Source organism: Euprymna scolopes, chromosome 41 (genome assembly GCF_053919585.1).
Source record: "Euprymna scolopes isolate OS-2025 chromosome 41, ASM5391958v1, whole genome shotgun sequence".
NCBI classification, from domain to species: Eukaryota; Metazoa; Mollusca; class Cephalopoda; order Sepiida; family Sepiolidae; genus Euprymna; species Euprymna scolopes.
This window is the reverse complement of record NC_136522.1, coordinates 11,877,483-11,893,134: the sequence shown is the minus strand read 5'-3', so window position 1 is coordinate 11,893,134 and position 15,652 is coordinate 11,877,483. Positions and strand designations below refer to the sequence as shown.

Sequence of the window (15,652 nt, the reverse complement as noted above, 5' to 3'; positions counted from 1 at the left end):
GTGTATATATATGTATATTTTTGTATTATATATATATGTGTGGGGGGGGGGTTGAACAACATGTAGGACTTGCAACCCATAATTACTAAGACAACTGAGTCAAAGGTTAACTGTACAACTGGGTTCAAATCTCCCGATTAACAGTAATCATAGTATCCTACACTGTGATACCTAATGGCAGAAGTGGTCCATGCTTAGTCTATCATAAGTGTAGTAAGTTACATTTACTGAAGCTGCCCAGCCTTCAGGCCACCGGCAACTAACACGTAACTGAAAAGTAAAATGAAACACACGTCAATGCCATTTTTTACTGATGGCAAAGTTGACGATCAGAGTATTCAACAACTTAGAATGCGTTGCTTTCTGCTAAATGTCGTTCATTAAATAGAGCCCAACTAAAAATTTTCTTTAAAGTCTTTTTATAACTGTAACAGCACGTTTGAATGATACATTTTCGATACGTTTAATAGATAACAAACTTTAAAAAATTATTTATAATAAAAAAATTGCGTCCACAAAATGAGGGTGACCCGAATATATATAAAGGGCAGGTAACCCTCTCAAAGCGTTCAGGCGAACGTAACAATGGAATAACACAGAATCGCTAATAAAAAAATAAATAAATCGATAATAGCTCTGACATTTAAAAATCGATAAAAAATGTGCATAACATTTAACAAGGTACCGTAGTCCGGTGGTAAAACGCCAGGCTACTAATTGCACTGTGACAAGTTAAAACCTTGTTAAAAGTTTAGCCAAGTTGATGTTAGGTCATACCAAGAAACACACGTGTCCATGGACAACTTTTATGCACACAAAAAATACTTAATAGATATTTGAATAATATATTCAAATGTTTGATATTAAAAAAAAAAATGAATATATAAGTGAAAATTTGTGTGAGTATACTTCTCAACCTATATACTACATGAATTCTTTATCCACAGACTTGAAATTTGGTATATACGGTATTCAAACGTGTGTAAAACATTTTAATCGGGTTGTCATATGCAAAAATGGGCTGCTAAGGGGTTAAAATTGAAAAAATTGGTTCGTGTAAGTCGTTTGATTTTCATCTCTGTACGAACTGTTTCACGGCTGCGCATGCGCGAATCGTTCACAGTTGCGTTCTGGCTGCGATGAAGTCGCTCAAGGCGTTTTTGATATCACGTATTTGATTATGGGATTAAATAGTAAGAAACGAAAAGAACACAGGATTTTTAGGAACGAAACATGTATTCACATATATTCACATGTATTCACATTACAGGCAAAGTGAGTTGAGTATATCCATTCCGCAACGGTAGGATGTTTGCATACGTCCAGCTTGGTCGCGTGCCAATCTCACACTCCCGGCACCGGTATTCCATACCGGAAGTGACGTCACCACAGGAAGTGACGTCATAAGATAGCCCATGAATCCCAGTTTTTTACGTTTCTGGCATACGTTTTGCGTTGGATTGGCATACGTTTTGTGTTGATTGATGGTGCTTATTTCGATCAATAATTTTTTTTTTTTTTTTTGCTTGAGCCGAGATATGTTTATCTGAATTTTTAAGTTAAAACCCGCAAGAACTTTCTTGACAACCTAATATTTATAATACAAAAACAATAGCTGGCCAGAAAGAAAGGGGTTTTAACTTGGAAATGTTGAACTATGAAGAATGAGATTCGAACACAATTGTTGGTTTGAGCCCAGATAATCTGTCTCGCTCGACGTGGTAACCTTATCAACGGAACATCTTTCAAGACACGTTTAACGCGGACAGTTGTCGAGATGCTTAGAAATATGGTAGTCGGTAGGTAACACATCTAGAGAGTAAGGCGGATGAAGTAGAGTTTCGTAGCCGAATTCGTCCAACTTCTGCAGTGTCGGTTTTGCAACGTGTGGTCGGGCATCGTCTAAGAGCAGAATTGGGCCTTTTCTCTTGACTAATGTTGGGTGTTGTTGTCGAAGTTTCTGATGCATTTCATCTATATTTTTTTTTACGGTATTTCTCCGCCGTAATGGTTTCGCCTGCATTAAATAAAAAAACTGTAATCGACCAGATCGGCCGTAGACTATGAAACAGTCAGCGTGACTTTCTTTTGATGCAACTTTGGCTTCGAGAAGTATCCTGGAGCTTTTTCGGCGTCTATCTACTTAGCTCAGCGTTGCCAGTTGTCGTAAAGAATCCATTCTTCATCGCAAATCGCAACCCGGTCGAGAAACGGGTCGTTCTTGTTGCGTAAAAGAAGGGAAGATGGCACTTCAGTAGACCGTTTTTATTTATTTACTTTTTTTGGTTGTCATTCAATCGTCAATATGCCCTGTATTTAAGAACTCAGGTGATAAGACATCTCCCTCTCAGTACAGACCAATAAGTCCCTTGTGTGTCATGAGTAAGTTATTGGAATCCATATTAAATAAAGAAGTAGTCAACCACCTCAGCAGAAATAACCTCCTTAGTGACATGCAATATGGTTTCCGTTCTGCTAGATCTACAGCTCATGTGTTAACAGTTATATCCCATAGGATTAGTGAATCTCTCGACAAAGGCTTCCTTTCTAGGGCAATTGCTCTTGACATATCAAAGGCCTTCGATAAGGTTTGGCATAAAGGCCTACTTCACAAGATTTCCAGCTAGGGTATAACTGGAAATGTTTTCTCAATAATTACATAATTTCTCTCTTATAGGTTCATAAGAGTAGTGGTTGATGGGCAGCAATCAGAGGCCCACCGTATTAATGCTGGAGTCCCCCAGGGGTCCATCCTGGGCCCAACTCTCTTCCTGATCTACATCAATGATCTTCCAAAACACATACTTACATCATTCTTTGACATCTATGCTGATGACACGACCATCTACGGCAACACATAAAGGCCGTAAATGACAAAGCTCTCTCTGATTCCTTCTCCTCTGATCTTGAGCGCGTGCTTTAGTGGGGGAAGAGATGGCTGGTTACTTTTAATGCATCTAAAACCAAGCTCCTAACTTTACATCATCAACACTCTGTTCCTCATCTAGCATCAATTGAAATGAATGGCTCTCGTCTTGGAGAGGCTTCATGTTTTGACAAGCTCCTGGGTTTGACCTTTACCCTTGATCTGAAATGGAACACGTATATCAAGTCTGTTGTCCGGGCCGCTGGGAAAATGGTGGGATCCTTCTACCGCTCCAGAAGATATCTCACTACTGATGCAATTCTGTATCTCTATAAAAGCCAAGTACTTTCAGAGATGGAGTACTGCAGCCACATCTGGGCTAGAGCTTCAAAAAACAACCTATCCTGCCTTGACAAAGTACAAAATAGACTTCGTGGCTTAGTGGGGGATGCTCTCTTCTCTTCCCTACAACCTCTCTCCCACAGAAGAGACGTTGCGAGCCTATCTTTATTTTATCGTTATTTCCATGGCAAGTGGTCGTCCGAGCTCCAATCTCTGGTCCCCCCTCGCCAATCCTTCATGATAAACACCCGTCTAGCTAAAACCACTGTCAGTAATTTTCCCCACTCTTTATCTGTGCCTAAATCAAAACGTAGATTCCATGAACATAGCTTTTTTTCTGAGAAGTACACGCCTGTGGAACTCTCTTCCGTTTGCCTGTTTCCCACCTGACTACAACTTGGACGTCTTCAAGTCCAACATAAAAAAATCCTGATTAATCGCCCCCTTAAGTAAGACACTTTATCAAATCTCCAATACCAACTATTACTACGATATTATCCCATTGATTATTGTACACAAAATAACCCTTATCCCCGAGTGGCTTCCGGGCCTTGATAAGTAGTGATCCCCATGTAAAAAAAAAAGAATTCCGGAGGCACCCATTTATCAAGTTTTTTTTTTTAGTTTTTTTTTTTTTTTTGTCTTTCCAATCTCTCTCAAGTGGTTGGAAATCGTCGTATACGTTAGGGCTAATTCGGAAGCACGTTCTCGAACAATTGTGTGTAGATTGGCTTCGACTAAGGATGATAATTGATCGTTGCCAACATCCGATGGCCGACCACTACGCTCATCAACTTCAAAACTCTCGTTGCCACCACGAAATTTCTTAAACCACTATTGTGTTGTGCGTTCAGTAGTGGTTCCTGGGCCAAACGCGTTGTTTATATCGGGGCCTATTTCAGCAGCTTTTCGCCCTTGCTTTAATTAAAATAAGAAAAATCTGTGAATTTGTTTTTCCCTATGTTGTATTCAACGTTCTGAAAATAAGATATACTTGTTTTAAAACGATTGTAATTGAAACGATTAAATAGAGCGAAAAACGCTCTTTAAAATAATATATACGGTGGCCCACTTAAAAGTAGCCTAGAAAATGTTGCAGAAAGGAGAAGCATTCTTTTATTGTTTAAATTATCTGTATTGTTATAAAAGATGTTGGAAGTGCTCCCCGTTAACATCTATGCATTTCCGGCCACGTTTAACAACATTTGCAGATACTGCATGTAGATCTTCTCTGGTGATTCTCCTGATAACGTTGGTAATGTTCTCCTTTAGTTGGTCTAAATTGTGAGGATTATTTGCATAAACCTTCTGTTTTAAAGTCCCCCAAAGATAAAAAAAAAAAAAAATCACACGATGACATGTCCGGGGAACGTGGTGGCCATAATCTTTTTGCTTATTGTTCTGTCTTCTGTAAACATGTCATGAACTCGTGTCAGTGATCCGTGAGACGTGTGGTATGGAGCGCCATCTTGTCGGAAGAAGTTTTGTCTTGTGGTGTCAGTTGGTCATTAAGAAAAAGATTAGAGAGGTCAGGCTTTTTTGAAGTGGGCCACCCTGTATAATGTAAAGATATTATAACTAAATCTTATTTGAAAATACATCATTTGAAATCAAAATTTTAAATTCCGCAAGAACATTTTTCTCAACCTTATATATATATATATATATATATATATATATATATATATATATATATATTCATTAGTGTCCAAAACTAAGGGACAAAATTTTAAAACCTAATATTTTTTAGAAATAATAACAACTGTGACAAGCTGGAATGTTGACAACTGGTAGTCGTTATCATCCAATGATAACATACTAAAATTTAAATCATTTGCAAAGGATAGAAAAAGAATTATAACAATTATTTATTCATTTTCAAAATAGGAACGTCCAAAAGTAAGGGACAAAAATTAAGAAAAAAACAATGTAAACAGTATGCTATATTCAAATTTTTTTGATTTCCTCTAAAGAATAAGTTTGACTATGGCCAAACACCCAAAAACTTGATTACTCCGTGAGACAAGCTATTGTGAAGCTACACAATGGAAAAGCACACCATTAGAGAGATTTCAGAGAAAGTGAAACGTGTCAAGAGCGTTGTAGTCAGTGTTGTTAAATCCTACAATGAAACTGGCAAATTAGTTAGTGCTTTTAAAACCGTCAGACCCCGGAAAACTTCGGCAAGAGAAGATCAAATAATGCAGCGTATGTCATTAAAGGACCGTTTTATGTCTTGCACAGAAATTAAAAGGATTATGAATAGTACCTCTTTTTTTTTTTTACATAGGCATCACCACATTATCAAGGCCAAGAAGCCACTCAAGGATAAAGGTTAAAGAGTGTACAGTAGAAATTGGACATTATAGTAATCATTGGTAATGAAAATTTGGTAAAGTTGATAACTTATATGGAACGGCTCATCAAGAACTTATTTACGTTAGACTTGAAGACAACCATATTGTAGTCAGCCGGAAAGCAGGAAAACGGAAGACAATTCCACAGGCGTGCAGTTCTAAGAAAGAAGCTTTGTTCATGGAATCTACGTTTAGGTTTAGGCACAGATAAAGAGTGGGGGGAATTATTGATAGTGTTTACAGCTAGACGAGTGTTTCTTGTGAAAGTTTGGCGAGGGGGGACCATAGACTGAAGCTCAGTCGAACACTTTCCATGAAAATAACGATACATCAGAGACAAACTCGCAACATCTCTTCTGTGAGATAAAGGTTGCAAGGAAGAGAAAAGGACATCTCCTACGAGGCTACGAAGTCTATTTTGAACTCTATCAAGGCAGGCCAAGTCCTTTTTAGCAGCTCCTGCCCAGATGTGGCAACAGTATTCCATCCTTGGACGTACCTGGCTCTTATATAGATAGAGAATAGCATCAGCAGTGAGATATCTACTGGATCGATAGAAAGATCCCACCATTTTTCCATGTGTTAATGTGTCAAGACAGACTGTTTCTAGACAATTGCAAGAAATAAGGCCGTTTAATCGAACCCCAGGGAATAAACCACTTGTTAGTTCGAAGAATAAGAAGAGATTATATTTTGCAAACATATATGTAATTTGGACATATGAAAATTGGACAAAAGTATTTTTCAGTGATGAAAGCAAGTTTAATTTATTTGGAAATGATGGGAAAAAAAACAATGTAAAGAGACGTATTGGTGAAAGATTAAGTGCAAAGTGTACTAAGAAAACTGTCAAGTTTGGGGGCGGAAGCGTCATGGAATTTGGAATGTTTTCTAGCCAAGGAACAACGCCTCTTGTCCGGTTACAAAATCGTGTAAACGCGCAGATCTATAAAAACATTGTTCAAGATCATGCTGTGCCAATCATACAGAATTCAGGTTTCGATAGGGCTACCTTTATGCAAGATAATGCCTCATGTCACAAGGCAAAGATGGTAATGAGTTACCTCAGCGAGCAAGATTTCGATATTATGTATTGGCCACCGCAAATTCCTGACTTAAATCCAATAGAAAATCTTTTTAAAGACCTTAAGAGTGAAAGTTATGGAAAGAAATCCCTCTAACACGAAGGGTTTGTGGATGAAGCTTCAAGAATAATGGTCTAAAATTAGTATCGAGGATTGTCAAGAACTGATTCGTTCTTGTAGTCGAAAATGAGCGGCTGTCATTGAGAGCAAGGGCTCATTTACTAAATATTGATTGCACATGTATTTTTATTGTTTTTTTTTTTGGCTATTTACATTGTTTTTCTCAATTTTGTCCCTTACTTTTGGACCTCCTATTTTGAACATAAATAATTGTAATAATTCTTTTTCTATCCTTTGCAAATGATTCGAATTTTAGTATGTTATTATGGATGGTTTTTCTTGTTTCACTTGGTAATTTGTGTGATAGGTTGCCGAGTTATTGATCTCGAACATTATCTTCGTCTCTAACGTGATCTATGTTTTAAAGTCTTTATTTTATGTTTACCGATGACGTCATTACGCATGCATTTGCATCCGCGCTATGTTACATTATAAGCAAGAGATAATATCACCACAGTCACTAGAACTTTTTAAGCCATAACCGTTTTGTTGTTGCGCATTCGGTTCTTTTTAGATGACGGAGATATTTTTTGGCGGAGCGCTTCTATAAAATAGAATAAAAGCTCGCAGGAATCATACTCAGAATCATGTCTCCCCCCCCCCGGAAGCGATTGGAATCATCACTAAACATCGAATGCATTACAAAGAGAAATCCTTAGTGAGACAATAAATCCCATATTAAATGTCATGCCTGAGTTCTTGGCTTTTGTTTGTGTGGGGTGGGGGGGGGTTAACGTGTTTGCTTCTTTTTTTTGTCTTTCTGCTGTTCGGGCTTTTGCTTGACTGTTAATATTCATTCTCCACGTATTTTTTTGTTTCACTTAAAAAAAATCGTGCAGATTTTTTTAACAATCCATTGACGAATTGAAAATTCCAAATGGAGTACTCATTTGTTCAGCAGAGTTTGAAAAGACGCTTCTCGCATTTCATGCTCCAAGGTTTCGTCATTCGACGCCTCGTGAGACCGGCCTCAACGATATTGTCACATCTGCAACTTTCGTAAAAAAAAAAAAAAAAAAAAACAACGAAAGAAAATAGTTAAGCAATGTATTCTGGGAAATCTTCACACACACAACGCTTAAATTATATTAATGGCGCGCACGCAATTCACGTTTGATGATATAATCCACATACTTCGTAAGCAAAAACATAGTACACGATACATTTGATGGGTTTTATTTGAGAACTTTGAGGCTAGTTTTGTGAATATACTTGTTTGCTTCAAGAAATTCCAGCTGTTTCTTTTTTCTTTTTTTTTTTTCAGAATTTCCAGATTTCCTATTTATAAGTTACGAATTTGCTTTAAGAACCTCCAAAATTTGTTTTGTTAATTTCTTGTTATTTTTTATACTTATGGGAGCCCTTTAAAAAGTCCCAGTTTTGATTTGATAATTTCCAGACTTTCTTTTTTTATATATAACCTATAGATTTCCTTTTTTTATTTTTTTTATTCAATTTTCACCCCAAACAAGGCACAGTGCCACTTTGAAGCAGGGGGCTACTATTAAGGACTTAGCGGGGTCATTATGAAGAGAGATGAGTAGAAAGATGTTTGTTAACATTACACTTGAACTTCTGCATATCATTGCAGTTGGGAAAGCAGAATCCCGGAAGGGAGTTCCAAAGACCCGCAGTTCTGGGGAAGAAACTATTGGAGTAAAAGGCTTTCTTGCACCTAGGGATCTCTACTGTCAAGGGATGAGACTTAGTAGTTGTCGGGTTTATCGGGGGTAGTTACGTCGGAGAGGTACAACTTTAAAAAGTTCCAGGTTTGCTTGGTGATAATCATCTTTCGTTAATATAAGTTCTTTACATTAAGTAGCTTCACGCCTTGTCTCGGGCGATTTCAATAAAAATTAATTCTGGATGTGATTATTTCGTTTCTTCTTGTGATATATTAAATTATTTTGATTCATTTAATCTTTTTTACTTTTTTTTTTTTTTTTTTGATAAATGGTAAGTGCTCATAGCATGATAGAAACAAAATTTGAAATAAATGAGTTTTGTTGGGGTTTTTTTTTTTGTGTTTTTCGGAGAAAATTTATTATTTCAAAAGCAACCAGCATGCACATCGTACGAGTTTGTATTGAATATATTTAATTAATTTTACGAAAAATGTTATTACTTGAAAATGAAGGCATACAAACATTAAAATTTACACGGCTTTTTCGTTCAGTAGAAAAAATTGACATGTACACATCGAACAACACTTCGTATCTAATTAAATTTATTGGAGCAGTTTTAGAAGACAGTGTATATATATATATATATATATATATATATATATATATATATATATATATATATATATATATATATATATATATATATATATAACTGTTCCAATAAATTTAATTAGATGCGAAATGTTGTTCGATATGTACATGTCAACTTTTTCTACTGAACGAAAAAGCCGCGTAAATTTATATATATATATATATATATATATATATATATATATATATATATATATATATATATATATATAGGCATAATTTAATTATTCGCGCATATTTTATTGAAGAGGATCTTCGTTCTTCTTTTTATGATCTTTCTTTCGAATTTTTCTTGTTTTCGTACAAGTATTTTTGTTGTGGGATCCAAATTTCTTATAAAGTCCCCTAGTTTACCGAACGTTTTCGGTCTCGATTGACCATCGTCAGGGTTGTTCTTCCTGTGCATCCTACTTATTGATTGATTTGTTCTCTGTCGTTTTACTGTTTTTATTACTAATTTACTATGTGTAGATTCGCCTAATTTGAATTTTTTCCTCTTTACCTTTATCGTGTTAGAATAGGTGGAGAATTCGGCTGCTGTTGTCAAAGTTTATTTTATTAATGGGTGGGTTTTACTTTCTATTATTAATGCTTCTAGCATTGTTAGTCGTTGGTAATTATTGCAAGTTTTTAATATGTTAGTGTTATTTTTTAAATGTTCTTTGTATTGTCTGGAGGTGGTGTTTATTATGTTATGTTCTTGTTCGAGGTGTTTGCAAATAGCACTAGAGGTGTTCTGATGTCCTGTGAGACGTCTTCCCAATGTAATGCGTGTATGGCCAATATAGTTCATATTTTTCGAGTAGCAGTCCTCGAGGGGGCATTTAAACAAATAAACTCCATTGACCATACTCATTTTATTGGTTGTATCGTTGTTATTATTCTTTACTACTAGGTTTTTCGCTATGTATTTTTTATAATATTATTGGTTTTGTTTTGTTGTTAGGATGTTTTTTATGTATCTATTTATAATATTTTTTATGGTGATTTCGTCCTGTTTGTGATTTGCAAAAAATAACACTACCATATTAAAAACTTGCAATAATTACCAACGACTAACAATGCTAGAAGCATTAATAATAAAAAGTAAAAACCCAGCCATTAATAAAATAAACTTTGACAACAGCAACCGAATTCTCCACCTATTCTAACACGATAAAGGTGAAGAGGAAGGAAAAAAAAATTCAACCACTGTGTAACACACACACATACACACACACACACACACATGTTATACAATAACTCTGGCCTTTGGGTCAAGATCAAAGTGTAGTATCTGTTCCGGCAGATACTGCACTTAAGATAATTTGTACCAGTCAATGGAGGGGAAACCCTCTATACTGGGACAATTATTATTTTTGGTAACCAGAGTGACCCCTTTTAGGGGAGCTGGTTTTTACCTCACATTAAAAACGGCCTTGTGCCTAATTTGCTCAGTGGGGGAGCAAATAAATACCATCTGTTCCGGCAGATTCTGCAAGCAAAGACCATATGTGGGGGTAACTCAACATATCAGATCTTGGTCAATGTAGGGGCAACCCTTCATAGAAACAGTTACTATCCAGCTCCCATTTCCCACCTCTCGAGAGCTGGTCCCTCTTTTCACTCCCCCTCCCCCTCTCTCCACATTAAAAAACGGCCTTGTACCTAATTTGCTCAGTGGGGAAGCAAATAAATACATCTGTTCCGGCAGATACTGCAAGCAAAGACCCTATGTGGGGGCGACTCCACAGATAAGACCTTGGTCAATCTAGGGGCAACCCTTCATACCAATTGTCACTATCCAGCTCCCCTACTCCCCGGGGAGTTGGTCCCCATTTCCCCTTCACTCCTCACATTAAAAATCGGCCTTGTGCCTAATTTGCTCTCTAGGGGAGCAAATAAATACCATCTGTTCTTCAGATGCTACACTTCAATTTCTTGTTCTCTGTTAGTGGAGGAGAAATCCTTCACGACTGAGGCAATTCTTATTTTTTGTTCCTGTTCTCCACATTAAAAAACGACCCTGGTGTCTAACTCTGTCCCGTGGGGAGGCATTGTAAATAGGAACTCTATGATACCGAGTTGGCCGATGGTTTCGTGATTACCACATGTTTCGACTGTTCTCTGTTTCCTACCACGCCCACGTTGCTTTTCCGTGGAAAGAAGACATGAGTGCGGATCAGTCAATGAAGGTTGGATTTTGTGTTGGAGAAAAAAAAGTTGCCTAGTAATTAAAAAAAAAAAAATGGCGAAAAGCTCTTGTTTTAAACAGTAACAAACGTTTATTTACACAATTTTCAACAAATACCCCGGAGTGGGAGGTGAATCTGGTTGACTTGCGGAACAATGCTTCCTTAGGAAATCATAAAAAAAAGTCAAGTATCGTGGTTCGATTATGCCCTAATGCGAAACATTCATCCCGAACACGCCCCAGTCATACCAAAGAACCTACTGTTGATTTTATATGACTAGCATTGCTGCTTGTGCGGTGTTTAAACATAAGGCTTCTTTATTTATTATCATCGCTATTACTACAGACGTTTTCATTTTTATATTTATTTATCTATTTAATATATATATATATATATATATATATATATATATATATATATATATATATATATACAGGGTGACCCAAAAGAAACGGGCCTTAGTGTTTCTTAGTGTTTTGTCCGAATGAAATGAAACTTTGGTCACAACTAGTTTATTATATTTAAAACATCACATCAATACACTAGGGTCTTTGGCATTTTTTTTTCCTCCGTTCTACAGCATATGTTCTAGATGGCCTCCATCTAGCTTTTGTCTTTTTGGGGGTCACCCTGTATATATATACACATATATATTTTCTTTAATGTATATATATGTGCATATATATATATGTGTGTGTGTGTGTGTGTGTGTGTGTGTGTGTGTGTGTGTGTGTGAAACCAACATTTGGAATTTCAGAGTAAACTTAATTAAGCGGAAAACTGCCATTGCCCATGAACTTATAAACAACTATAACTCTGAAGTCCTTGATCTAGAAAACCAACTAAAAAATATGATTAACGCAATATGTAAAAAAAAAAAAAAAAAAAAGTCCGCCCACTTAACTTGTAACAAATTACCACGTGACTAGGAGAAAAAAAAATATATATATAAGTAAATTAAAAAAAACATTCCGTACATTTATTTCTACAATATGCCTGAGGATGATAGAAGTACTTCTGTCGAAAGCGCTCGCGATTATGGATCCAACATATACAATTTCGAGAAAAACACAAAAAGTACTATTCGGACATTGGAGAAGATAAAAAGGAAAATTGTAAAACAAAATAATTCCGTGCTATTCAATAATATTATTCTAAATGAGAAAATGCTGCTTAAATATACACAATATATATATATATATATATATATATATATATATATATATATATATATTCACGCAAATATTATTAAATGCAACGGAGACACTTTGTTTATGATTCTTTTCCGTATAATCTTTTTTGTATCAAAATCAAAAATATCAATAACAGTCCCATTGTTGCTGCTGCCACGAGCGCTTTCGATTCGTCCACGAATCATCAGCAGGTGTTGAATTTGCATTTTAACTTATTGCCGTTTACTGTATATTTTAGTTTTCACTTTTAATTCTCATTTTCGCTCGTTCGGACTTTTCCATCAGCACCTGACGGTTCGAGCAATGTTCGGATGTGTTGCCCCCACATATTACTTTGATTGCATCATCTGCAGAACAGATACTACACTTTGGTCTTTCACCCCCGGGCCAAGAAGGCCGCGGGGCGGTTCAAAAACATTTCCTTGATATCGCGAGCTGTTTCAGCAGCTTTTCGGCCTAGCTTGAATTGAAATAAGAAAATTGTGCGAATTTGCCTTTCTTTCTATCGCGTATTCAACGTTCTAAAAAGAAGACAATTTTTGTAAAACGATTTTAATTTAAACGATTCAATAGAGCGAAAAAAGCTCTTTTAAATTATATATATATATATATATATATATATATATATAGAGAGAGAGAGAGAGAGAGAGAGAGAGATATAGATAGATAGATAGATAGATAGATAAATAGATAGATAGATAAATAGATAGATAGATAAATTGATAGATAAATAGATAGATAGATAAATAGATAGATAGATAGATAGATAAATAGATAGATAGATAGAAAGATAAATAGATAGATAAATAGATAGATAGATAGATAAATAGATAGATAGATAGATAGATAAATAGATAGATATATACATAGATAAATAGATACATAGATAGATAGATATGGTAAATAGATAGATAGATAGATAGATAAATAGATAGATAAATTGATAGATAAATAGATAGATAGATAGATAAATAGATAGATAGATAGAAAGATAAATAGATAGATAAATAGATAGATAAATAGATAGATAGATAGATAGATAGATAGATAGATAGATAAATAGATAGATAGATATGGTAAATAGATACATAGATAGATAGATATGGTAAAGGTATTGTAACAAAACTACGGGACAATCACGTTGACACATCACAATTGCATTCGAAAAGTTTATCAACGCACAAGCAGAAAGTCCCAGCATATAAAATCAACAGCAGGTTCTTTGATAAGACAGGGGTGTGTTCGAAATAAATGTTTCTGTTTAGAACACAACTGAACCATGATACATGATGTTTGCATTTTAACTTTAATTCAAAAAACAAGTATGAAATCAATGTTATTGCTATTATTTCTCATTCCGTTTCATTTCCACGGGTCCTGCTAGTATATATAGTTATCTCAAAGTGAAAATTTATTCTGTGATTACAGTTACTTGTTATCTCGCCTTTACTGTTTAGGTTTTTTTTTAAGTTGAAATTTGTAATTTCCTGTCCAACTGAATCTCTTTGCCTGTTTTACAAGTATTTTAATGGTGGATGCTCCGACGAACAACAAGCTCTTGTACCCCCTTAACGTAAATACCCCCGACAAGCAGGAAAATCCCATCCCTATACAGTAGAGATCCCTAGATGTAAAAAGGTCATCTACTCTAATAGTTTCTTCTCTAGAACTGCTAGACTTTGAAAACACCTGCTTTCCCATTTTTACTGGCCTGCAGAAGTTCGAGTGTAACGTAAACAGACATCTTGCTGCCAAACTTCCTACATAGCATCTCTGCAATTTATGGACACAATAGTAGCCCCTTATGCCTTGGTTGGGGTGAACATGAAATATAAAAAAACGTAACTTATGCTTTAAGGAGAAACTAACAATTTTAATTTTTAAGATGCATTAACAGTTGATAAAGATATAGGAGAGAAATAGAAAGTAGAAATTTTGCTATTATGAATTTTCGAATTAATTTGTTGTATATATATATATATGAATTTTATTTTTATTTTAGGGGGAAGTATGGTAAAAATCGGCGAATATAACCAGCACGAAGACCTCCTGAATTTATCAAGTGCAAACAGAATCATCTGGAGAGGTAAGAATCAATTATTGACTAAAACACGCACATATTCCTCTTCTTCTTCTGCCTACATGCATTTCTAGGAATACATCTCCAAGAAGGTTCAACAATAATTTGCAGATTACCACACCTTCCCAATTAAAATATGGGCTAAGGCAACAGAGATGCATGCATATATAAATATATATATATATGTAGATATATGTGTATATATATGTATATATATATGAATATATATATATGAATATATATATATATATATATATATATATATATATATATATATATATAATCTTCAGACAGAAGTTATCTGCCCTGTGTTTTACATTTTCGTCGTCCCACATTTTGGGAAGTATTTGAAATTATTGACTTATTATTTAAATATCTTTTATTTACATATTATTACGTGCATAAAAGTAAGTTATATATATATATATATGTATGTATATATATATATATATATATAGCCAGTAGAGTTTAGTTTCCTAGAAGTAATCCAATGAAACAACATGTGTCTACCAAAGAGTGCTCAATGAGTGAACAGAGCAGGTATATTAAATTTATTTACACAAACATTAATTGCCATTAATGTTTGTATAAATAAATTTAATATATATATACATATATATATATATATATATATATGCATATATATATATATATATATATATATATATATATATATATTCGCGCAAACAGTTAATAAAACATGTTAAAAAAAACACTTTGAAATGAGTTAAAAACATATTTATTCTGAAAAGGAAACACTACATAAGTGGATAGTCCTTAATCCGCGGAGTTTCGAAGAAATACTTTCCTTCTCATCAGAGGGTAGGAATTAGCAAAATGCGGCTCGGATTTTGCATGCAAAAGTATTTGATGAAACAACAAGTAAGTCAAAGATCTTACTTGAAAACAAAAAAGTGAAGGAGAGGGATATGGTGAAGAAAAAGTGATTACACATGAATGGATAGTCTGGTGGAAGATAAATAATCCAGTGACGGTAAAATCCAAGTATATAATTTCAAGAAAGTTAATTGAATTTCCATTTGCACAAGTAAAATCCAAAAATCCAGAAATTGAAAGAAGATGGTCCATAATAATCCAAAGGCAGAAATCCATGGAAAAATTCACAAAAATTTGTTTTATATATATATATATATATATA

At 34.8% G+C, this 15,652-nt stretch overlaps 1 protein-coding gene across 1 annotated transcript in view; it reads left to right on the top strand.

The window, feature by feature from the left end:
• LOC145266352 (gamma-aminobutyric acid type B receptor subunit 2-like) overlaps positions 1 to 15,652 on the top strand; it is a 1,041,657-nt gene that overhangs the window by 585,320 nt on the left and 440,685 nt on the right. The window contains exon 8 of the mRNA XM_080121967.1: positions 14,416 to 14,499. Coding sequence (XP_079978093.1) covers positions 14,416 to 14,499 — 84 coding nt within the window. The remainder of the gene's footprint in view (positions 1 to 14,415; positions 14,500 to 15,652) is intronic.